General features: G+C 37.0%; 1 protein-coding gene across 12 annotated transcripts in view; it reads left to right on the top strand.

The window, feature by feature from the left end:
• PIKFYVE (phosphoinositide kinase, FYVE-type zinc finger containing) overlaps nucleotides 1-25,142 on the top strand; it is a 77,659-nt gene that overhangs the window by 22,399 nt on the left and 30,118 nt on the right. For 7 of the 12 annotated variants that reach the window (XM_027122700.1, XM_027122711.1, XM_027122693.1 and 4 more), the window contains 13 exons: nucleotides 2,591-2,729; nucleotides 3,876-4,033; nucleotides 5,168-5,279; nucleotides 6,255-6,402; nucleotides 6,941-7,108; nucleotides 12,820-12,879; nucleotides 14,502-14,631; nucleotides 15,059-15,239; nucleotides 15,851-15,925; nucleotides 18,995-19,102; nucleotides 22,484-22,624; nucleotides 23,296-23,422; nucleotides 23,659-24,818. In XM_027122700.1, coding sequence (XP_026978501.1) covers nucleotides 2,591-2,729; nucleotides 3,876-4,033; nucleotides 5,168-5,279; nucleotides 6,255-6,402; nucleotides 6,941-7,108; nucleotides 12,820-12,879; nucleotides 14,502-14,631; nucleotides 15,059-15,239; nucleotides 15,851-15,925; nucleotides 18,995-19,102; nucleotides 22,484-22,624; nucleotides 23,296-23,422; nucleotides 23,659-24,818 — 2,707 coding nt within the window. Of the gene's footprint in view, nucleotides 1-2,590; nucleotides 2,730-3,875; nucleotides 4,034-5,167; nucleotides 5,280-6,254; nucleotides 6,403-6,940; nucleotides 7,120-12,819; nucleotides 12,880-14,501; nucleotides 14,632-15,058; nucleotides 15,240-15,850; nucleotides 15,926-18,994; nucleotides 19,103-22,483; nucleotides 22,625-23,295; nucleotides 23,423-23,658; nucleotides 24,819-25,142 lie in introns of those variants that run through there. The other 5 variants (XM_027122755.1, XM_027122740.1, XM_027122749.1 and 2 more) reach the window with 2 other exon arrangements.

Here is a 25,142-nt window from a genome sequence, read left to right as displayed (position 1 = left end):
GACTGGGGAAATGAGGAGGAACCAGAAAAGGAGACTGAGAAGGAGAGACTAGTGATAAGGTGAAAGGGAGTCAGGAGAGTGTGTTGTCTTAGTAGCCAAGTGAAGAAAGTATTGTATTTCAGGGAAGAGGGAGTTATCCTGCTGATATGTCAAATGAGATGAGGAGTAAAAACTGATTATGGGATTTAACAATAACAGTGGTATAGGCCATTTCAGTGGGTTGTTCGGGGATCTGGCGAAAGTGGAAGAAGAATTGGAGACGAGTTTTGTTATACTGAAGCAGGGGAATGCACTAGAAGAATGTGAAGTCAAGACAGTTTTTTAAAAGATGGGACAATTTCCAAGATTCCTGTTGGCACATATACAAATGTAGAGATAGCTCTGCTAGTTTACAGTGTATCTCTGTGTGTTTTGAATTAGTGCTAATATTGATGTATGTCTTTAGGAAAGATGTAATTTAGTCAGTGAGTACTGTCTCTAAATAAAATTTTAGCTAGCATTCTTACCACTAGGCTACTTATTTGAATATTTGACAACAAAATTGACTTATTTTCTTTTACTTTCATTGCCACTATATCAGAATATGTGTAGGGATGATGGACTTTTAGAGAAGAAGAATGCATGGATAAAGCACATATTGGACAAGAGACTTTAATTGGTTGAATAAGACATAGTGGCAACTTTTCACTAAAAGAACATGCCAAGTCATGAAGAAGAAAAAAAAAAAAGAGGAAAAAAACCCATGAAGAACTGGTTATTTAAAAAGTCTTGTTTATAGACTATATTTATTTGATATCAGGGTTTCTTATTAAGAATGATTTTTTTGCCTAAACCTGTTACAGACCTGTGGATAATTTCTTAAATTATTTTACGAGTATCTTTATGCTAGGAGAACATAGGTTTTCAATTGAGACCTGGTTTGAATGGCAGTCCTGTTATTTATTAGCTGAGTTAGACAAATTCCTTAATCTCTGACTCTTGATTTCTTTATCTGTAGAATGGATCTAGTTGTACATATTCAGTAGGATTCTGTGAGACCAAATGAGGGAAAATACATCCTGGGAGGGACTTGAACACATTGTAGATGCTTCTGCCTTTTATCCTTTATATAGAAGCTAAATTGGGTTTCATTTTCTCTGTGTAGAAGCTAACTAAATTTCTAGTTAAAATTTATTTATAAGTAAATGCTTGCTGCTGTTGATATTTCATTTGCAAGTCACTTATCTGGTAACTTATTGATATTACACTTACCTAATGATTGACTGTAAACTTTAGAAATACAATTTTTCCTGTGTTAAAAAAAAAAGGATATTTTGTAAGTACTTATATACCAAGAGAGGAAATAAATTTTCACTACTTTTTCTATTGATCAAATTCAAAATAATAATTGAGGACAATATTTTTAACATAGGTCTACTAATGAGAAGAAAGGAATTCTTTTTCGGGGGATGATTTTGCTGAGTTGGGGTTCAAAATTAGGGGGTTTCTTGTCATCAGAATATTATAGATGTTCAACTAAAAAAAAACTCGTTAGTTCAGTGGTTATGCAAAAAGTTTTTGGATTGTGGGCCATAATTTCCCATGCCTGATCTGCAAGATTTTTTCTGCATTTAGACTGTGATGCTTTGTATTTGTCAATTAAAAAAAAAGAAAACACCCTAATTTTCAGCATTTTAAGAAGAGTTTGTATTTATTCCTTTGAGATATTACTGCTGTATGAACTAAATCTATAATTTTTTTTCTGTAGTTTTTTCATGATGACTTTTTTTTAAACATCTTTATTGGGATATAATTGCTTTAGAGTGATGTGTTAGTTTCTGCTTTATAACAAAGTGAATCAGCTGTACATATACATATATCCCTATATCTCCTCCCTCTTGCATCTCCCTCCCACCCTCCTTATCCCACCCCTCTAGGTGGTCACAAAGCACTGAGCTGATCTCCCTGTGCTATGCAGCTGCTTCCCACTAGCTATCTATTTTACATTTGGTAGTGTATATATGTCCATGCCACTCTCTCACTTCGTCCCAGCTTACCCTTCCTCCTCCCCGTGTCCTCAAGTCCATCCTCTACGTCTGCGTCTTTATTCCTGTCCTGTCCGTAGGTTCTTCAGAACCGTTTTTTTTTTTTTTTTAGATTCCATATATATGTGTTAGCATATGGTATTTGTTTTTCTCTTTCTGACTTACTTTACTCTGTATGACAGACTCTAGGTCCATCCACCTCACTACAAATAACTCAATTTCGTTTCTTTTTGTGGCTCAGTAATATTCCATTGTATATATATGCCATATCTTCTTTATCCATTCGTCTCTCTATGGACACTTAGGTCCATAATGACTTTCTTTTAAACTTAATTTGAAATAATTACAGACTAACATAGAAGTTGGAAATAATAGTGCAGAGAATTTCTGGATACTCTTGTCCCAACTTCCCCAATGATAGTATCATACATAACCATCATAACTACTTTTAAAAGTGCCCTTAACATTGGCAAGTAACCATTTATTTAAAAATGAACTTTCATTGTAATCCTGTTTATTGATGAAGAACTTACAACTGTGTTTTCACTTTCTGTTTTTATTTCCAGATCAGCCAGCATTACTAACCTGTCACTGGATCGATCTGGGTCTCCCATGGTACCATCATATGAGACATCTGTCAGTCCCCAGGCTAACCGAACATATGTTAGGACAGAGACCACTGAGGATGAACGCAAAATTCTTCTGGTACCGGTCTAGTGTCTTTGACCCATTGCAACTTTTGAGCATAAAGAATGTTTATCTCACTAATTATTTTTTTAAGACAAATACAAATGAAATAGCCAGTTATCATGTAAATTAAATAGAGGAAATAATTTGCTTAAGTTTTTCTTAGGATGACCTGAAATTGGTCAAGCATTCCATGCTCATATGCTACATTAATATTTTCTTGACTGCTTTCATCTGGCAAAATCAGAATTCAGATGCTTACATAATACTAGAGCTTAACTTTGAGTTAGGTCCCAGATCGCTGTTTAAACTTTGGAACATGTTTCTTATATACATGGAATACTTTTCAGAGATTTAATATTATATGTTTAAATAGGTAGTAATCAGTTGTTTATTGAATTTATCTTTGTAAAATACTGTGTTCAATCATAAGAGTGACTCAAAGAAATGGAAGATATGGCTTCTGTCCTCAGGTTTATAATTCAGAAGGTATAGAGATGAGAATAAGCATGGCATTTTTTGTGGACTGAAGTGAGGTCTATTAATTGGGAGATGTTGGGAGGGATATTAAGTTCAATTCTGTGGGCAATGAGAATGGAAAGTTATTTGGGGCTACTTGGTGGAAGGTGGTGAATTCAGTCTCTATAAGTTTTAGATTTGAACCTGTAGGTGCTGAGCAGTGTTGAGGTTTTTTTGAGCAGGGAGTAATTCGTTGATGGCCTTTCTCTAGGAAATTCACCTGGCAGTTGGGTATATGAGAGAATGGTAAGAATCTGGGTGGGGTAAAAGCTACAGAAAGTTACTTTAGATTAATGTGATTCACTGTTCCCGCCTTCTCTTTTGTTCTGTCTCCAAAGAGGGGTGTGACATTCTGTGTTTAGATAATCAGGAGACTGTAGTATGTGCCATTGACTGAAAAAAAAAATTATTTGGGATAGTTTTGTTTTTTTTTTCCTCAAGAGAAAAAGTTGTGTTTGCAATTAGATGAGCTGAGTTCAAGCTGTTCCCCATGCATGTGTCATTTCTATTAAATCATGTCAGGTAGCTATGACAAAAAAATCTGAATTGAGTTTCCTTTTATGAATCTAAAAATCACAAGAAGCAGTCTGAAAAGGTATATAGCATCCTCTCAGGAGTAATTACTTCCTCATAATGTGATTTCAGGACAGTGTTCAGTTAAAAGACCTGTGGAAAAAAATCTGCCATCACAGTAGCGGAATGGAGTTTCAGGATCACCGCTACTGGCTGAGAACTCATCCCAACTGCATTGTAGGAAAGGAGTTAGTCAACTGGTTAATCCGAAATGGACACATTGCTACAAGGTAATGGAGCTTAAGAAAGACTTTTTGATATTATTTATGAATTTATTTTTAATGACATATCATGTAGATATAAAGGGAGCAAATTTCTTTGTGAGTGGGGTGCTGCTTGTTTTCTGCATTTGGTGTTTGGGGTGCTAATTACTCAACCCTCCTCCCTTCTGAGTTGTAATGAGTAAAGAATAGATGCAAGGAGCCAAATGGGGTCACAGTTCACATTATTTATTAAAAGCAGAAATGTGCAGTTAATTCCCAAAGCCCAGAGCTCTCTAGTTAAGCCGGATTGGGGAATGCAGCTAGATCCTAAGGCCACAGTAGATTCTCCTGCTACTGCTCCCTAATCTGAACTTTCAACCTGTCTTGAGAATTGGGTCCATTAACCACACCTGGAGTGTCCTACCCTGCCTCACAAATCTTTTGTGAGAAAGAGACAGACAGGTCTTGTTGCCTTTCAGGGTAATGCGTCACCTGGCTTTTCTGCTTGCTTAGAAGAAACAAGTATGTAGGAAGAGAAGAAACAGCTGTAAGCAGTGAAGCCCTGGGTTCCAGTTTGGGTTGTATCTCTTTTTAGTTTTGTGCCCTTCGTCAAGTTATTCAATTTCTTAGAGACTTGACCTCTCAGCTCTAATATGAGGACAATTTGTGATCCTATGAAGAAGCTGTGAGAATGAAATAATATGGGCTAATGTGTTTGGTACATTGCCATATAAATGTAATGTGTTAATAAGTGTCTATTTCGTGTATATATATAGATATACATTTTATATCTATATTTATAATATTTGGTATTGTCTTCTCATCAAAGACTGTAAGCTCCTTGAGGACAGGAGCCATGCTATTCTCAACACTTTTTACTCCTAGTAAGTACAGGGGTATGCATGCACTGAGTACTTGTAAATGTTTGTGTAATTGAAATTAGGTTTTCTTGGGACTGGTTCTCCTTTACTATGGTACATGGGAAGATCTTTTAATTTAGCTTCAAGTCTCTCTTGTTTTATCCCTCACCTATCCAAGGACCATTTGAAATTCCAACTCTGATTAGAATGGAAAAAAAATTCAGTTTGTGTCTCATCTTGTACTTGTAAAATTATTCTGACTGACTTTTAAAAGTTTTCTTTTCTCTTGGTCTTGATTCAGGGCACAAGCTATAGCAATTGGACAGGCAATGGTGGATGGACGTTGGCTGGATTGTGTCAGTCATCACGACCAGCTCTTCAGGGATGAGTATGCGCTGTACAGACCGCTGCAGGTAGTGTTCAGTGGTACCGCCAATGAGAGTATAGTGAGCTTTGTTGCCAAGTCTTCTTCATCAGTGGGAATAAAAACTAGTTGAATTACCCAAAGATACACTTTTCTAACATGTTTTCCCTGCCATTTGAGGAAAGTTAAACATTTTTACTTGATAGGTAGTGGTGATTAAAAAACCCATTGGAATCAAACACTATTCAGTTGGTGTGGCTTCTCTTAGGCTTGGCTTTGTGATATTGTAGTTGCTTGTCATTTATCTTCAGTGGTTTTCAGTTTTACTATGTCTGTAGTTTTAGGACTAAGAGGGAGTATATATAGTAAAATAATTGAAAAAACTTAATGGTACCATTGCAGTAGATTTTGACTCTATAGCAGTATTCAAATGTATAGTAATGGTAAAACGGTGAATATTCTCTTTTCTGGTTTTTATTTTTTTACTTTAATTAGGAAATTGGAAATTACTTAAAGATAGAACTTTTAAAAAAGATATACTTTCACTTTTGGTTTATGTTAATTTGATATAAATAATATTCAGTAACACCTTTGTGAACTAAAATTGAAAAATCAGTGATTGATTAGAAAAGACAAATGACCCAAAACACTAGTGTGGTGTTATGTGTTAAAATCTAACAGTTGTTTTCCAGGATGTTGGCACAGGGTTAGGATAAATTCTAAGCTGTCTTTACTCTCAGGAATAAAAGATGAAATGAAACACTATAAAATCTGTATATTATGTTTTGTTCGTAATATGCTGCCTTTAAGCTTACTGATTCATAAATATTATAATTGTAAGAGTGGAGTTGCCAGCATGATGCTGGTTTACAACTTAGCTTTTATTAATTTGCTTATTTTTACATAAATTTATTTAGTGGTTAGCCTTGTACAAATATTGGGCTAGAATTTATTTGTAGTGTGACAGCTTCAACATTGTTGCCATTGAGGGTCAATTGCTTGGATCCTGTCTTGACCCTTTCAGAGTACAGAATTTTCCGAGACCCCTTCTCCGGACAGTGACTCAGTGAACTCTGTGGAAGGACACTCTGAGCCATCCTGGTTTAAAGACATAAAGTTTGATGACAGCGACACAGAGCAGATAGCTGAAGAAGGTGACGATAATTTGACCAGTGAGTTTCACTTTCTGACATTTTAGTTTTTATGAATCATTACTGTGTACGTATGATAAAATGAGTGTTTTGTTTATGTAGTTGAAACAGTCCTACTTTTAAGATTTATGGCTCCAACTAAATGTAACAACATCTGATGGCAATCCTTGTCCTAGATACAGTATTTTCTTAAACCAACTTGTTAGGCTACTGGTGTTTTCAGATTTTGCCGTAGTCTTTAGTTTGCAGCAGCTTAAAAATAACTCCAAGCTAATATTGCAGTAGACAACTTTCTCACCTCTTCACTATGATATCAGACCTTCTCTCTGCAGAACCTCCAACATATTTCTTCATTTTAAAAATTCATTTTATATTTAACTTGCTCAAATTTTATTAAGTCTACACAGAAGTACATGAAAATACTGTATCCATTTTGGTATTGCACATTGGGCTTGTATATTAAAAAAAACATTTTTCTCCTTTCCTCCAATACCCTGATGAAACCCATTTTTACTCCCCTCCTCTCCCTATATTTCTTTCCCCTCCCCAACACTAAAAGATTCTGCCAGTCCTAGCAAGCGCACATCAGTAAGCAGTTTCCAGTCCACAGTGGACAGTGACTCAGCCGCTTCTATCAGCCTGAACGTGGAGCTGGACAACGTGAACTTCCATATCAAGAAGCCCTCCAAGTACCCACATGTGCCCCCTCACCCTGCTGACCAAAAAGGTAGGAGGTAGTCACCATCTGCAATCCAAACACAGGCTGGAGAGATCTCAAGCCAACTTGTCCTTCTGGCTTCCTCTGACCCCTATGGCTGAGGGGATTTGGTATGGGTTTTGGTCCACCCCTTCTCATTTTCCCCACACCTCTTCCCCACATGTTTGTTTTTTTTTTTGGTTGGTTCTGTTTTCTTTTATTTTTTGTTTTCTACCTCAGTACCACCACACCCAGTTTAAAGCTTGTAGTCTTTAAAAGGAAACTACATCTGACTGCTTTTCCCTTAGCATAATGTGCAACTTCCAAGGTGGCATTTCTTTGCATTTATAACATGGATGTTCTGCTCTATTCATTTCTCTTTCTTCATTTAATATTTTAAAGCTTATTTGCTTATGCTATTACCCAGTAGCATAGTATTCCACTAAACCTTTCCAGATGCTTGAACTAGATTGGTGAAAAACATTCACACATTCCAAAACATCTTTCTACTCTAATTTAAAATGCTTATTGTGCATATGCTATATTTATAAAAAAGGTTTCTTCTTTAATGCAAAACAAATTCATTCTTTTAGCTGTCTTATTTGAGGCTTTAGTCTACTGAAAAATAATAATTCAAAGACATTCGGTATAAAAGGAAAAATAAGGTAAACCATTACTAAAATCTAACATAGCAGTACATAGAAATGAAATGCTTTCTTTAAAAATGGCTGATGATGTTTACTTTGTTGGATATAATTAAAAGGAAATTTAAATTTTAGCTCTAAAGTGGCATTAGTAAAGGTAAATAAATAAAAAATACATAATTGGGAATTCCTTGGCGGTCCAGTGGTTAGGACCCTGCACTTCACCGCAGGTGGCACGGGTTCGATCCCTGGTCAGGGAACTAAGGTCCCACATGCTGTGCGGCCAAAAACAGGAAAAAAACATAAGTAATAAGTAACTGTGGCATTTCATTATGTTACAGTAACTGAAAAAACATTATTCTACAGATGAAGCAATTTATTCCATGATTTCACCTGTACTTTGAATTTTTAATATTTAGCCCTCTAAATTTGAATTGTCTCCTTACTTAGATCTGAAATTCCTGCGTAATTCTTTGCTGCTGCCTACTTTGAGCCTCAGAATATTATCAGAAGATAGAAGCTTTTGAATGTAAACTTCTATGCTAAAATAATTGGAAACAAATTCACATTTCTACAACAGATTTCTCATAATTGTTGATATTAGCCACTATCATCAAGATGTGGTAAAATGGCATTTAAGGGTTATAGTAATAAAAAGGTATATCTTATTTAAGAATAGAAACTTAGAGAGGGTGTGAGAAAAGAGGAGACCTGACTAGCATTGAGCACAAGTAAGAGACACATCTTTATGGGAATCCTCAAAGCAGAAATTGGAAAAATGATGGCAGACATTTGGGTGAGTATGAAAGGACAGTGAAGCAGACGTGGCACTTGTGGGAGAATTAACTGTAGACTGTGGTCACATGGAGGATATTGGATTTTTGTAATATAAATGACATGTGGTTCAGAGGTGGGATGATCTGTGGAGGATATCTGTTCTCTGGACACTTCTGTTGGCAATTTCATTGTGCTGAAAGAAGAGTGTGAAATACATTTTTGACTTGCTGGTGATTTCATCTCTTGTAAAGTTAAGGAACTTTTGAAAATCATGAAGAAAGTGACCTGTCATCACGCAGCTGATAATAGCAAAAGGTGGACTGCTGAGCACAGTCAGGCACTTGCTTTAGGAAACCTAACTTCATAATGTTGGGGGAAGAATGGGAATAGAAGGCTCCGATAATGACGTTTTTACAGTACAACCTCAAACTGCATTTATAAGGAAAATTAAAGGGGCAGCACCTGCAGTTGAAAAAAAACCCATCATGACTCCTCTGGCAACTTTCTGATCTCAACCTTTAAAAATTTTTTTCTAGAAAAATTGTGAGAGGAAACCTTCATATGAGGATCAGTCTGAAAGAGGGCCCAGTGCTTTTAGAAAAGTGGCAGGATAGCAGAAGTCCAGACTGCACTGAAGATTGGAGGAAATGCCAAGGATATCTTGGGAAAGATTTTTTAAATTGTGATGCAAAGAAAGAAAAATTAGGCCAGTTATTTGGAGAAGTTGATACAATATTAATTGACCTTTTTTTTTTTTTAACCTCTGTCAAGATAATCTTAACCAGGAAAGAACACTCTCTGTTAAGAGGACGTGAAGTCCAAAATAATGAAGAGTTAGAGAATGCCTTGTTGTTTTTTTTCCCTTCTAGTTTTACTGAGATATAATTGACATAAAGCACTGTGTAAGTTTAACGTGTGCGGCATAAGTTTAGTGAACATCCATCATCTCATATAGATAGAAAATTAAAGAAATAGGAAAAATTCTTTTCTTTGTGATGAGAACTCTTAGAATTTACTCTCTTGACAACTTTCATATATGACATACAGCAGTGTTAATTGTATTTATTGTGTTGTACTGTGTTTTTGTATTGTATTGTAAATACAGTAAATATTGTAAATACAATACTGTAAATTGTATTTACTGTGTTGTCCCTAGTACTGGAAGTTTCTACCTTTTGACTGCCTTCGTCTAATTTCCCCTTCCCCACCCCCTTCCTCTAGTAACTGCCAATCTGATCTCTTTTTCTGAGTTTGTTTTTGAAGTATAATTGACCTCCAACTGTTACACATCATAGTGATTCCATATTTCTATACATTTTGAAATGATCACCAGTTAAGTCTAGTTACAGTATGTCACCGTACAAAGATATTACATAGTTATTGACTATATGCCCCACCTTGTATATTTTACACCCATGACTTAGTTATTTTGCAACTGAAAGTTTGTACCCCTAATCTTCCTTACCTATTTCTTTTCTCCTTCCACCCCCCTCCCCTCTGGCAACCCCTGTTTGTTCTCTGTATCTGTAACTCTCTTTCTTTTCTGTTCTGTTTCTTCATTTGTTTTGTTTTTGAGATTGCACAAATAAGTGAAATCATACAGAATTTGTCTTTCTCTGACTCATTTCACCTAACATAATACCCTCTAGTTCCACCCATGTTTTCAGAAATGGCAAGATTTTATTCTTTCTTGTGGCTGAGTACTATTACGTTGTATATGTGTACACACACACACACATACACACACACACACACACACACTCACACTCACACTCACATACCCACCTACCCCAGAAAGAAGGTAATTATTAGATTGACCTCTTAGGTCATTTGCAACCTTGAGAGCCTGTATTTGAGGACCGTATAAATCCCTTAATAAACATTTCTGGCTTTCACAGTTCTCTCTTGTTAGTTTTTAGCGTACTAACAGGAATTTTTCTTGTGAAGTTGAGATACAATAAATTATTTTTTTCTTCACTGTAATTACAAGGAACACTGGTTGCCAGAAAATAAAGGTCGTCAGAGTGACCTAGTTAGGGAAGTGAAAGACTTCCTCTGCTTCTGGTTTTCATTTCTCTTAAATAAAAATGAGAATGGGTGCTTTTTATCTTTCCATTAAAGTTAAAGGTATTATTAAATCTTTTCTTTGGGATCATCTGCTAGCTTTTAAGGCTGAGGAAATTTGAATTTATAAAATTGATTGTAATAGCTATACTTAAAAAAAAACTGGTCGGGCTTCCCTGGTGGTGCAGTGGTTGGGAGTCCGCCTGCCGATGCAGGGGACACGGGTTCGTGCCCCGGTCCAGGAGGATCCCACATGCCGCGGAGTGGCTGGGCCCGTGAGCCATGGCCGCTGGGCCTGTGCGTCCGGAGCCTGTGCTCCACGGTGGGAGGGGCCGCAGCAGTGAGAGGCCCGCGTACCGCAAAAACAAACAAAAAACCGGTCATGTTTTTTATGTTACATAAGCAAACCCCTCATTTTCAGAAACTTGTAAAACTGAGACAGTGCGATCTTCTGGTTTGATTAATTTTTCATTATTGTCTTGGAGAGTTATGCAATTAAAATATATTTTATTCTGTGTTGGATGCAGGATTCTGAACCATTCTTGGAAAGTTAGCAAGTAGAACCTAGAGAAGAAGGTGAAAATCGTGGCTTCCGCAAACCTCTAGACCTAATTTCCGATTTATAGGGAAACAGGGGGTATAAGCAATTTAAACAGCACCATGAGGAAACAATCCATCAAATCCAGAATGTGGGATGTTCACCAGGACATTTGGCCTGGGTTCTTTCAAAATGCAATATCATGAAAAAAAAAAAAAGTAGGAAGTCTACTTTGGACTAAAAGAGAATAAAGAGAATGTAATGTATGAACCTTAATGGATCCAGGTTTGAGGGGGAATAAAAACATTTATTAAAGCATTTTGGGAACAGTTAGATAAATTTGAATATGGACTAACTCAATGATATTAAGAAATTGTCAGTTTTCTTAAGTGTGTAAATGTTACGGCTATAGAGGAGAATGCCCTTATTTTTAAGAGATGCATGCTGAAGTATTAGTGGTAAAATGTCATGATATGTATAATTTCAAATGGTCTGGAAAAAAGCACACATATAGAGAGAAATCAGCTGTGGCAAATCATTAACAATTGTTCAGTCTAGGTGGAGGGTATACAGGATTTTCTGTATGTTTGAAATTTTTTCATAATAAAATGGGGAAAATCCATCGCTTCTGGAATTTTATATATATATATCTATATATATATATATATATATATCCTTTAGTATGAAGAGTAAAGCTTGTAAAGCCTCTACATTAGTTGAACATTAATTTCTGTGCGGGAGGTATAGGAATAAAGTATAACATCTGTTTTCACTGGTCCATATAATACTTGATTTTATTGTATTTGACATGGCACACTTCAACTTTCTAAATTTTTTCCTCCACTTTCTTGTTTGAAGAATGAGCATATTGGCTTATAGACACATTGACTTTTGAAGCCTATTTGTTTATAAATAAACTCTACCTGCAAAGAATTTTGTGGAGCACCTTTACCTTAAAGGGCTTAAAATGCATTGTGGTTAAATTTGCACGGTAGAAAGAACCTCATTTGAGCTATGCTTGGTCACAGACCTAGAGAAAAGGTCATGGGGAAGTAAAGAGTAAGTTTCACTTGTAAGAAATATATTTACTATTCTAAAAGTTCTAAAAGAACACATTCACAGTGTGTTCAGAAGTTACCTTTCAGCAACTATTTGGAAGTATTTGGTTAGAATTTTTGAAAATTAAAACTCTAAAAACTAATATAAATCCTTACGAGTTACATCTTTATTCCCTGCCATTGTCACTTTTGTATTAATTTATTTTATAGCTTATATTCTGAAATTTAAAAAACCCCACCTTATATTGTGTTATGAGGTGGCTTCTCTATCTGAACTCATTGTTTGTTAAATAATACAGTTGTACATGAGAAAAAGTAACTTTTTAGGCTTGTCATGAAAATTACTGACAATCTCAGTTTTCATAAACAAGTTCAGTTTTGATAAGGGAAAAATGATATGTTAAAGATTATCTGTCATTACTGTTTCAAGGTTCTGTTGAGTTATTAATTTAAGTCTACCAAGTTTAGTATGAAGTGTGCAGAACAAGTTATAAAGCATCATTTTAGCCCAAAGTTTTTGTGACTTGGCTGTGTACTGATGGGTTTAGTATGGGTAATACTTCGTGTGTGGGTGTGTTTTCTGTATAATTATGCTGGCATGTTATAGTCATAAGCTTCTCCTTTCCTTCCTCCTCTCTCTCCTCTCTCCCTGCTATGCAGAGTATTTGATTTCTGACAACGGAGGACAACAGCTCTCAATAAGTGACGCCTTCATCAAAGGTAATTTTATCAAAAGCTATACATGGGATGGTGTCTCTTTGTTCATGGGGATATACTTGAGGCTTAGCACATTGATAGGTGCAGACTAGGTACTGACAATGTATTTGATTATTTTAGTATCATGGGAACACAGGTTTTAATATGTGTAGTAACTTTGAGAGTGTTGAGAACCAAAAATGTAAACTTGGACTTGGTTTGAAAGAAGGTCTCTGATCTGAAAAGTAATTGTTTAAAAGCTTTTAAATAGATTTTGAATTTTATTCATTTAAAGGCATGAATAGCTTATGCTTTCCTATATCATGAGTATAGTATTAAGTATTGATATACGTATCATCAGTGATTGTCAAGCTTATCAAAAAGCCTACAGGCAGATCTCATCCAATTGAGGATGCTGCTTGCCCTGGGGAGTTGGGAAGACAAGTGGACAGAAGAGATAAAGAGATAAAGAACTAATTCTGCTGATCATTTCCCTGGAGACAAGAGAAAGTACAAGCCTTTTCTAACCGTGACCCTACTTAGCTTGCTGTGGAGTGAAGACACACTTACTTAATTGGTCCATAACACTCTACAGCTTAGGCCTCAGATAATGGGAGGGTTTCACATAAAAGAGAGAAGGTAGGGCAAACTGGTACAAAGGCAGCCACTTGCAGCTGTCATAACTTAGCAGTGTTTCTAAATCCACCTCCAAGCATGTGATTCAACTAGATGTTTATAGACCAGGGGTTTAAATAATTGAAATGTGCCATTTTTGTACTTCACTTGTCATGGACACTTGCTTTACTGTGTAAGCTGCTGGAATGTTTAGTTGAAAGTTTTTTTGTTTGTTTAGTTTGCTTTAAGAGGGGAAAGATTTGACATTTCTGTAAGCATTTCTCACCTCTTTTCTTTCCATTTATTCAATCACATTTTTCAACATTTAGTGAGCATCTTTTTTTGCAAAGCATGTAGTATTATCTATTATTTTTTTGGTCTCGATCCATTAACAAAATTTTACATAAATTGTTATTTACCGTGTTTTAGTTTCTTTACAGTTAATTTTTAGGTCTGACTTGTAAAAGTTTTGCCAATTAAAAAGAAAGCCTTTTGTTCCTGTATTGAAAAAGAAACACTAAAAGGATTGTCTGAGTAGACTTTCTATACTGTCATGTACTGGTTCAGACATATAAGGGCTGAGCTTTTCTCTTTAAAGTTCAGCACCCACACTATCACGTGTTCTGCTTGCATTCCGACTTCTATTGAATGCAGTTTTCAGTTTGTGATTTTATAGGAAAAATAAACCACCTCGTTTTGTTAATGTCCCCAAATAAATAAAAAGAGTGTAAAAAAAATCTCATTTGCTTTTCAGAAGCTGTATTTATAATTATTTTCTTGAGAGTCCTGGTTGCTTATGTAAATTTACTTTTCACACTTCTGTCTCTGATTTTGTCTGTTGAGAATATTGATGATCTAACTCAGAGTTCATTTTTTTATTTACGAATTTAAACATGTCCTTGCTTTTTTTACACCAACAATTGAATTGGCTAACTTAAAAAATGTAAAAACGTTAAGTTGGCAATTTCTAAATCTACGAGTAGATGGTATAAAACGTGACAATGAAGTATAATTTCTTATTTTACACTTAGAATCCTTATTTAACCGTCGAGTTGAGGAAAAATCCAAAGAGCTGCCTTTCACACCTTTGGGTTGGCATCATAACAACCTGGAGCTGCTGAGGGAGGAGAATGGAGAGAAACAAGCCATGGAGAGGTTGCTGTAAGGCAGTGAGCTTTTTAATTTTAATTCTCCATTTTTATAATCTTCAATGACTTGATAGGCATGTGCATAGTTCTTCCTTAGAAAGTCAAAAATACTAACATTACTTAGGAAATAAAGCCTGTTCTGATGAAATTTCTTATAAAACAAAGTGTCCTAAATTGTCCTTGTCTGTCCCCATTGTCATTTATGTGTTAAAGTTTAATCAAATTAAATGGGTCATCTTAGTTGAGAATATTCACAGATTTTCTTTATGTGAAAAATCATTAAGGTGCAGATATGCAGAAAGAATAAAATTGACCAAGAAAATCTCATCTGTGAGCCATAATTAGTGTGCTTATTTCTTTGTAGACTGTGTTGTATCTTCAAAACTGTTGTCTCTGGCAGTATTAACTATGCAGACTTCTTTCCTGTAACATTTTTGTAGCTCAGCTAATCACAACCACATGATGGCACTACTTCAGCAGTTGCTCCATAGTGAGTCATTGTCACCATCTTGGAGGGACATCATTGTATCACTAGTCTGCCAGGTTGTTCAGACAGTCCGACCTGATGTCAAGAACCGGGATGATGACATGGATGTCCGTCAGTTTGTCCACATCAAAAAAGTGAGCTCTGCTAATGCTTTCCTAATGCTAGGAATTGATGAGATGGGCCTGATAATAATTTGTCTCTTAATGGTAATCTGAAAGGGTCATTACCAGGAGGGGTGCTAGGTGAGGAGGGGGAAGTTTTTCTGCCTGCTCTATTTGTTAGCAGTGCACTTAAGGGTCATAGAAGCCACTGTTAGGAAGTGAGAGGTGAATGGGGGTGGGGGGTAAGTTGGGCTTGCAATGAGTTGCGAACCCAAACTTTCGTGCTTCCTCTTCTTGATGTGTCATCTATGAGAAGTCCTCTTCCTACAGATTACTGTCAGTGTTCTGAGTAAAAGCAGTGGGTAATTGCTTTATTTAGAGTGTAGTGGAGTTTTGCCTGTATTTTTTGCCTATGATATGTAACTTAATAGTGGTCTTAATTGACATCTGGCATCAAGTACCAGGTAGTATGTTAGAGTGTTGATGATCATGCTAAGAGGCCTTTGATTATTGGTTGAAAGGAAGAAATGCATCCTGGAACTTTTTGTACTTATTTGGAAATAAATAATAAATAATAGAATTCATTTGACTGGATTCTAAGGATGTATCATTGAATTTTGTTGTTTTCTTAATTGTTTCATTAGATCCCAGGTGGAAAGAAGTTTGATTCTGTGGTTGTCAATGGGTTTGTTTGTACCAAGAATATTGCACATAAAAAGGTAATGTGATTCAGTTCAACAGTGAAGTTCAGCAAACTATGACTGTGTGCCAAGCTAACAAGCTGGGGGTACCTTAATCATGGAAGAAAAGGAGATTGGACATTGAGGGGTGACTAGCAGTGTGTCCCATAGGGGTGAAATTTTGGGGGTTGAGGTAGAGTCTCCCAGAGCCGATGATGATGGGGACTTGTACAGTGGGAACTCATCAGACAGAAGAAGGCTTCCCAACCAGCAGGCTGACAGGACACTGATATCATTTCTCCCTTCATCCCACCGCATCTCAGGGAGACAGGATTTTCTAACAGACTGGAGTCCTTCCAGAGGCCTACCATTTGACAACTTTGTTCTTGGGCTGAGCTCAGAATTATCACTGGAATTCTGTTATCCTTCTCCCCTTTTATCTCTACCTTCAACCTTGAGGCTCTTTCTAGCACTAGCACAGAGAGTAGGGTGAAATAACCTGGTGGACTAAGGAAACTCTGAGATCCTAAGGTGCAAGATGGGAAATGGCAGGAGATGGGGCTCGAGGAAGCAGGCAGAGGCTTTGTATCTCACTTTATTCTGAAGGCTACTGATTAGCGAAGTGTAGTGTGCATCAGGATCACCTGTGGACCTTGTTAAAAATGTAGATCCCCAAGTCCAAACCCTGGAAATTCTCATTCAGTAGGTTTAGCGGGGTGGGAATTGGGGGGTGAGTACGGGAAGGGTGGGACTACTTAAAAAAATTTTTTTTAAGGAAGTTTAGTTACTTTACAATGTTATGTTAGTTTCCAGTGTACAGCAAAGTGATTCAGTTTTTTATACACATATATATATTTTTTTCATATTCTTTTCCATTATAGTTTATTACAGGATATTGAATATAGTTCCCTGTGCTGTACAGTAGGACCTTGTTGTTTGTTTATTTTATACACAGTGGCTTGCATCTACCATTCCCAAACTCCCAATTTATCCCTCCCTGCACTACTTTCCCCTTTGGTAACCATAAGTTTGTTTTCTATGTCTGTGAGCCTGTTTCTGTTTTGTATATAAGTTCATTTGTGTCATATTTTAGATTCCACATATAAGTGATATTATGTAATATTTGTCTTTCTCTGTCTGACTTCACTTAGTATGGTAATCTCTAGATCCATCCTCGTTGTTGCAAATGGCATTATTTCATTCCTTTTTATGGCTGAGTAGTACTCCATTGTGTATATATGTACCACATTTTCTTTATCCATTCATCTGTCAATAGATGTTTAGTTTGCTTCTGTGTCTTGGCTATTGTAAATAGTGCTGCTATGAACATTGGGGTGCATGTATCTTTTCAAATTAGAGTTTTCTCTGGAAGTATCCTCAGGAGTGGGATTGCGGGTCATGTGGTAACTCTGTTTTTAGTTTTTTAAGGAACCTCCATACTGCTTTCCATAGTGGCTGCCCCAATTCACATTTGGCTGGGACTGCTTTTAATGGAGGCACTGTGGGTGTTTCCAGTGTCGTTTATGGGTTCTCACGTTTTGAGAAACCATTGATCTGTACAGTGTTCTCAAACCTTGCTGTGCTTCAGAATCACTAAGGGAACTTATTAAACATAGAGACACCCTGGCCCCACCTGATTTGGTTACAGTGAGACCTCAGGCAGATCTCAAGCCTGAACAACTAGATGGAGAAACTGCAGTCCTGTTTTCACTCTTTTCTAAGCAGAGTCTAATAATTTTTTTTTGTAAGTCATTAAGCCTCCTGAAAGTTGTTAGTGACCAAAGAGAAATAAAAGTATGTTTGGATTTGATATTATGGCAATGATGCAGAGTTCATATTTCTACATAGAGTCTTATTAAAACATTTTACCCATCAAAGTAGTACTTTATTTTTTTAAAGATTTATTTATTTTTTATTTTATTTATATTTTTTAAAAAAGTTTTTTTTTATTTTTGGCTGTGTCGGGTCTTAGTTGCAGCACACGGGATCTTTGTTGTGTCATGCAGGTTTTCTCTTCTCCAGTTGTGGTGCATGGGCTCCAGAGCATATGGGCTCTGTAGTTTGCGGCACTCGGGCTCTAGTTGAGGCAGCAAACTCAGTAGTTGTGGCGCGCGGGCTTAGTTGCCCTGCGGCACGTGGGATCTTAGTTCCCTGACCAGGGATCAAGTTCCCTGTATTGCAAGGTGGATTCTTTACCACTGGACCACCAGGGAAGTCCCCAAAGTAGTACTTTAAATCAAATTAAATGGTCTTTGTTGAATTCAGAGGTAGGTATGTTGTGCTCATCTCCGGAATTAAAAACTGTTATGTGGGTGTGGTAGACACATATGCATGAATGACTGTCTTGCTCCACTGACCATATTTAGAGGTAGTGTTTAATTTGTAGTTGCTAAAAGAGCCCTGAATGTAGTTTCCCAGCTGATGAGTCACTGTTTTCAGGACCATTTACCGGTTTGGCCCTGATAAGCTTGGTCAGTCGGAAACTTCGATTGCAAGACCCTGGCTGTTCTGCTTGTGGCTTTAGCTGCATGGTTAGGATATATTATTTGAGTCACTGCTTCAGGATATGCTTTAAGGTTTTCTGTTTTAACTTCTTATTACCCAATTTGGCTTGCAAATTTATGACTGTTTGGAAATTTATTCCATTAAAAATATATTCAGCAGGTGTTTTAAATCTTTTCTCCCTCATCTACCCTTCTTGAATTTCAGAAAAGTTAAATTCTGCCTTCAGAGTTGCTGATTTGTGGGAGTTTGTGGAGTAGACTGTCTTTAAGCCCCTCTCTGCCCTACCCAGGGCTGGATAGCTTTTCTTGCAACATTAGAAATTAAAAAAAAAAATACTTAAGAGTATAGAAGATTAGGTAAAATAGCATTAGTAGAAAAGAAGCCAATTTTTGAAGAATTTTGCATAGCCCTAAACTACTAATTTGCTTTGAAAAAAAGTAAGAGAATACCACAAAAGAACTAAATGAGAGTATTTTAATATGAATGTAATGAGATCATCTATTTAAGAGGAATTATGAACAGTGTGAATTTAAAGTTGTGCTTAAAGGAGGACTATAAGGTGCAAACTTCAGAGTTTTAACAAACTGTTCGTTTATTTTTTAGATGAATTCTTCTATTAAAAACCCCAAAATTCTTCTGTTGAAGTGTTCCATTGAGTATCTCTACAGAGAAGAAACTAAATTTACTTGCATCGATCCTATTGTGCTTCAGGTAAGAACTTACTGAAACAGTAATCTGGAGGGATGTTTGGGTACTATGATGCTTGCCAGCTCTTATAACGCATTCCAGCTGCTTAAATTTGACAGACAAACTTAATTGCTGTTGTTTCATTTAAAAAATTTATTATAAAAGGTGCTTTTATGTATCACACTTTAGAAGCTTACCAAAACCTCTGTCACTAGTTTTAGTTTCAAAGTGTTAAAGGCAACACATGACTTTTTGGGAATATATGAAGAAAATGTGACAATCCAAATCCTGTTTTTCCTTCCCATCTGGGTCATGGATTTACTTTAAGGATTTCTCTAACTTTATCAGGTTCACAATGATAATACCTGATTTTTTAATACGGTCTGTTCTACTAAAACACGTGTTTCTAGAACACTGAGTAGCTTACACACAGTTGGTAAAAGACAATAACATCCAATGGAAGTTGTGTCAGTTTCTGTCTGGTTTTGCTTAAGTGAGGAGGCCCAGAATAACTGTGGTAGGATTATAACCCTCAGCTGGAAAGAAAATCAGCCTCAGCTCAGCTCCTATAAAGGCAGGAACCCTTTTAGTTCTATTTTAAGAAATTAGAAGTGAGCTCCTCTTCGAAGAGTTCTCTCCCTAGAGAGATGCAACCCCTGGTCCTGGATGGCTCTTAGGCGTTCACTGTTCAGAGTTCCATTTCCAATTGTACTGTTGCACTTGCTTTTGTACATTTTAAATTTCCCTTGAGGCCACCTCCAGCTACACTGAGCTGCCTGTCTGGGCTGTCCCAAGTTCTCTGTCAAGGTACCAATTTTTATTCTTGTTAGTGCTCTGAATATGAAGTTACATAGGTTTTAAGTTGTCTGCCCCAACCTCTTTTCTCCCATAAATGCTATTAATTAATTTGTAGTTGTTCAAAATGCGAAGTTTTCAGGAATGTGTATTCCTATTATAGCAGAAACACATTCAGTTCCAGAAACATTTAGGAAAAGCATTGCTTGAAAATTCATAGGTGATAGGTACATTTTCTCAAGAGTGGTAAGAGCAATCACTTTTGTTCTGAATTCATAGACAGCAACAGAAAAAACTTAATTGTGGTGAAAGGCACCACGGGTCATGAAACTCTGCTCTATTGCTTAAGGAACTCTGTTAACTAGGACTGTTTTCTTTTTGGAATTCAGCTATGTATCAGTAAAAGTGAGGGGTTTCAGCTAGATTTATACCATTCCTTCTAGCTCTTATTTACTATGACTTTTCAGTGACAACTAAAATAAGGAAAAAGGGGAAACACAATTATCGTTCGTGGAATCTAAGGTACTGTGATGCTGGGACTTTTCTTGATCTCACTGAAGGTGTCAGTGAAAGACTTTTCTAGGTTTAGATCACAACCACATGGATTGCAAGATGCATCCTAATTGCAGAGATGTTAAAATGTGTACAATTTCATGTCTTGGAGTTGATGAACTAGTAATCAGAATCCATAGATACTTAGTTACAAAAAAGTTATACTTAAGTTTATCTGCTTTATTTTAACTCCATCCTTAGAACCAGGTTAACAGACTAAAAACTTTATGTTAGAGAAGTATGCTCTGGGCAATGTATATTAGTAAACATTAAATTTAATTCATATAATGTAAAGCATCTGGTTCATCAGTGCTATAAAACATAGTTTATTATATCTTTAAGTGACCTATTAAAGTTTTTAGTTTGAATTGATAGAAAGTATCAATTGATATGACTTTTTTTTTTTAATCCTTTTTTTTTTGGTCCACTCATTGTGGAATAACCAATCAAAGAACAAGCTGAAAGGTAAATAAAAAAGGAGGATGAGAAACAGTGGGCAAAGAGATCATTAGCCTGTGGTGCCATACTGTCTTCGCAAGGTCAGCCCTCAAGATCTGTTGGTCTGCCACTGCTCCATTGTGTTCCTGGCCTACGTTCTGATACTCTTTCCTTGCTGAGCCTCTCTCAGGACCCCTTTTTAGCATGGTGCTTCATGTATAATCATAATAGTTGACTGGAGCTGGAACTGAGAGGAAATGTATTTGCTATCCCTATATCAGAGGCCAGAAACTTAAAAAAAAATCAACTTATTTTAGTTATTCTTTTTTTTTTTTTTTTTTTTGCGGTACTTGGGCCTCTCACTGTTGTGGCTTCTCCTGTTGCGGAGCACAGGCTCTGGACGCGCAGGCTCAGCGGCCGTGGCTTACGGGCTCAGCCGCTCCGTGGCATGTGGGATCTTCCCGGACAGGGGCACGAAACCGTGTCCCCTGCATCGGCAGGCGGGCTCTCAACCACTGCGCCACCAGGGAAGCCCTATTTTAGTTATTCTTTATTAGAGCTGCACAAATAAAATCATTTAAAATGTCATTAAATAACAATTTATTAAGCAGAGAAGGAAATTAACACGTTTCAAGGAAAAAAATTCCATTTTGTTAATAATGGGAGAATTTGAAAATGTACAATTTCTATCAGTAAAACAGAGAAGGGTGAGAAGAAATATACTCCATCTAACAGGGCAGGTTCATTGCAGGGGATAGGCTCGTCCATTGCTGGTGGCACTGACCATGAATACAGTCTTACTCAGAAAGCACTGGGCATAGGGAGCAGAAGTGACAGACGTGCTCCCGCATTCCATTGTCACCTCTCTGAGCCCAGAAATTTTATGAAACAATTAATTAATTATATTGTTTTAACTCTGGTTGTTATTTACAATATTCATTTGCTTTGAAAGTAAGCCTTTGTCATGAAATTGTATTAAAAATGATTTAATTTTTAACTATAGCTGTTCTAGATAGAATATTATCTGTTCGGAGATTGAAATTAGGAAGTAGCTGAAATAGCATCTGTTAGAGAGTTATTTATTCAGATACCCAAAAGAAGAGATATTCTGGTTAGTTTCAGAATGTGAAAGGGGGAATTCATAACTATATTAAAAATGTTTAGAAATTGCCTTCATTTAGGGTTAGGGTTTTTATTTATTTATAACCTTTGAGAGCTAGCTAATTGGATTCTTGGCTTTTATGTCATAGGTTATTAAGAATTCAAAATCCTTCAAAGTAAAGGTAGTGAGTTGGAGAATGAAATTTCTCCTGAAACTCTTTTCAGCATAATCGGCAGATTAGAGTGATGAAAAATATTCTTGGTTGTGTTTGAGTTAATTTGCTTATAGCAGTGGTAAGTGATCTTTAGCATAGTTTCACCTGAGATTGGCGACCTGAGAAATGAGTTAACACATCAGTACTGCAGTGTTTACTTAGTAGGAAATATTTATTAGTAGTGGTTTGTGGGCAAAGAAAACTTAGGCTGAGTTTGATATTAATAGTCAAACTATCCTGATATTTTTACATGTCTAGATCTTGAATTGTACCACACATAATATTTTTGATTTATCTTACTTAGGAAAGGGAATTCTTGAAGAACTACGTTCAGCGAATAGTTGATGTTCGGCCCACATTGGTTTTAGTTGAGAAAACGGTATCTCGAATTGCCCAGGATATGTTACTGGAACATGGCATTACTTTGGTCATTAATGTAAAATCAGTGAGTGTTCTTATTTTTCTATTTTTATATCATTTAAAAATAATCACGGCTTGTAAATTTATATGCATGTGTGGTAGATATGCAGGGATCTTTAATTATTTATTTCTTTGCTGTGCCATATATATTGAAAGTAGGACAGGCATGGCAGTGATTTCATTATTTATAAGACTGGAGGAACTCAGCCTGGAAGAAAGTACGATTCATATAGCACTCATACGAGTTATATAATGCTCATCATAGGTTCTACAAGACCAAAGGTGTAATAGACATTAGTTAATAAGTAGTATTTGTGGAGACTTCATTTTGTAGTAGAAAATGTTCTCTCCCTTGAAAAGTTACCCTCTTCAGAATAGAGGTCAGTTCTGGAGGTTTCCCACCCTCCTGGAAGCTTCCCACCCTCCGCTCCTGAATCAGTACCTTTTGCCAGTGCATGATGCTTAAATGTGTTTTGATAATGTCATTAATATGAGTATGGTTTATTTTAGTAGGCTTATATTGATTTCTAAGTGTAGACTAATCTAGAGTCAGTAAAAGTCATTTAATTATTAAAATCAAGGAAATTCATTGCGAGGGCATTTTCATATGTTCCTATTATTTTTTCATATTAAATTTTCTAAGAATTTTATTCTTCTCTGTCAAATTTTGTAATATAATGTTGTTCTGTGTTCTAGCAAGTTTTAGAACGAATCAGTCGGATGACCCAAGGTGATTTGGTGATGTCGATGGACCAGCTGCTTACAAAACCTCACCTGGGCACCTGTCACAAATTTTACATGCAGATGTTTCAGTTGCCTAATGGTGAGTGATCTCTAGTATAGATTTACCTGGAATTGGGGACCTGAGGACATGAGTAAATTCATCAGTACTACAAGGGTGACTTAGTAGGAAATAGCTATTAGCAGTGGTTAAATGAGGACAGGCAACTGTTGTTTTACTTAAGGGTTTTTCTCTGGTAGATGTTAAGATGGTGAATTCTGTCTGGACTTCTGGATTGCCACCTAAGCCTTCTTAACCTTGTGTTTGTTTATTTGTAGAACAAACCAAAACACTGATGTTTTTTGAAGGCTGTCCACAGCACTTGGGCTGTACAATCAAGCTTAGAGGAGGCTCTGATTACGAGCTGGCTCGAGTTAAGGAGATCCTAATATTTATGATCTGTGTAGCTTATCATTCTCAACTAGAAATCTCCTTCCTCATGGATGAATTTGCTATGCCTCCTACATTAACACCAAACCCCTCCTTCCATTCTCTGATTGAGGGACAGGAGGATGAAGGGGCTGCACAAGAGCCATTCAGCGGAAGTCCCCTCCCCCGGGAGCCTGACTTCCCTCCGGACTTTCTGCCCTCTGATGATAGCAGTTTGCTAGAATCAAGGATTCTGTTTGAGAAGGGTGATCAGGAAACTAAAAGTGTGCCACAGGATGTTGCCTCTTCGAAGCATCAAGAGCATGCCACAGCAGCTTGCCCAGCAGGTGCCCCCTGTGCTCTCTTTCCATCGGTACCGGAATCATTGCTGCCGCTCCATATAGATGACCAACAGGATGCCATAGGCAGTGAGCAGCCAGAGGCTTTGCAGCAAGCAGAGGAGCTACAGGATCCCAAAAGCCAGATGAGAGCCTTTAGAGACCCTCTACAGGATGACACTGGCCTGTATATTACTGAGGAAGTTACCTCCTCTGAAGATAAACGAAAGACTTATTCTTTGACCTTTAAACAGGAATTGAAAGATGTGATCCTCTGTATCTCCCCAGTAATCACATTCAGGGAGCCCTTCCTTTTAACTGAAAAGGGGATGAGATGCTCTACCCGAGATTATTTTGCGGAGCAGGTTTACTGGTCTCCTCTCCTCAATAAAGAGTTCAAAGAAATGGAGAGCAGGCGGAAGAAACAGATGCTCAGGGATCTCTCTGGCCTTCAGGGCATGAATGGAAGTGTTCAGGCCAAGTCTATTCAAGTCCTGCCCTCACACGAGCTAGTGAGCACCAGAATTGCCGAGCACCTGGGTGATAGCCAGAGCCTGGGGAGAATGCTGGCCGATTATCGGGCCAGAGGAGGAAGAATTCAGCAAAAAAATTCAGACCCTTTCGCTTATTCTAAGGATGCATCAGGTACTTCAAGTGGCAAATCCGGAAGCAAAAGTGAAGGTGACGAAGAGAAAGGGTTGATTACAAGTGATGCAGTGTGGTCAACAAAGGTGAGCAAGTCCACTTTGTGTGCTTGTGTAAATTTAAAATGTGTTGGGGGCTTTCCTGGCCGTCCAGTGGTTAAGACCTCGCGCTCCCACTGCAGGGGGCGCAGGTTCTATCCCTGGTCGGGTAACTTAAGATCTCACATGCCTTGAGGTGCGGCCAAATAAATAAATAAATCTACGTAACATACATGTCTTTAAAAAAAATGTGTTGAAAATCTCTGCTATGGCAGGGTAAAAATAATCAAATATGACAAATTGCATGCAGATTTATTAAATATTTCCTCTATGCTTTTTTTGTCTAGGTGTTTCAGCTTATGTGTTGCTTTA

Source organism: Aethalodelphis obliquidens, unplaced genomic scaffold (assembly GCF_003676395.1).
Source record: "Aethalodelphis obliquidens isolate GAN/ISIS:26980383/991018 unplaced genomic scaffold, ASM367639v1 scaffold2, whole genome shotgun sequence".
Classification (NCBI taxonomy): domain Eukaryota; kingdom Metazoa; phylum Chordata; class Mammalia; order Artiodactyla; family Delphinidae; genus Aethalodelphis; species Aethalodelphis obliquidens.
This window is presented reverse-complemented; position numbering and strand designations above follow the sequence as displayed.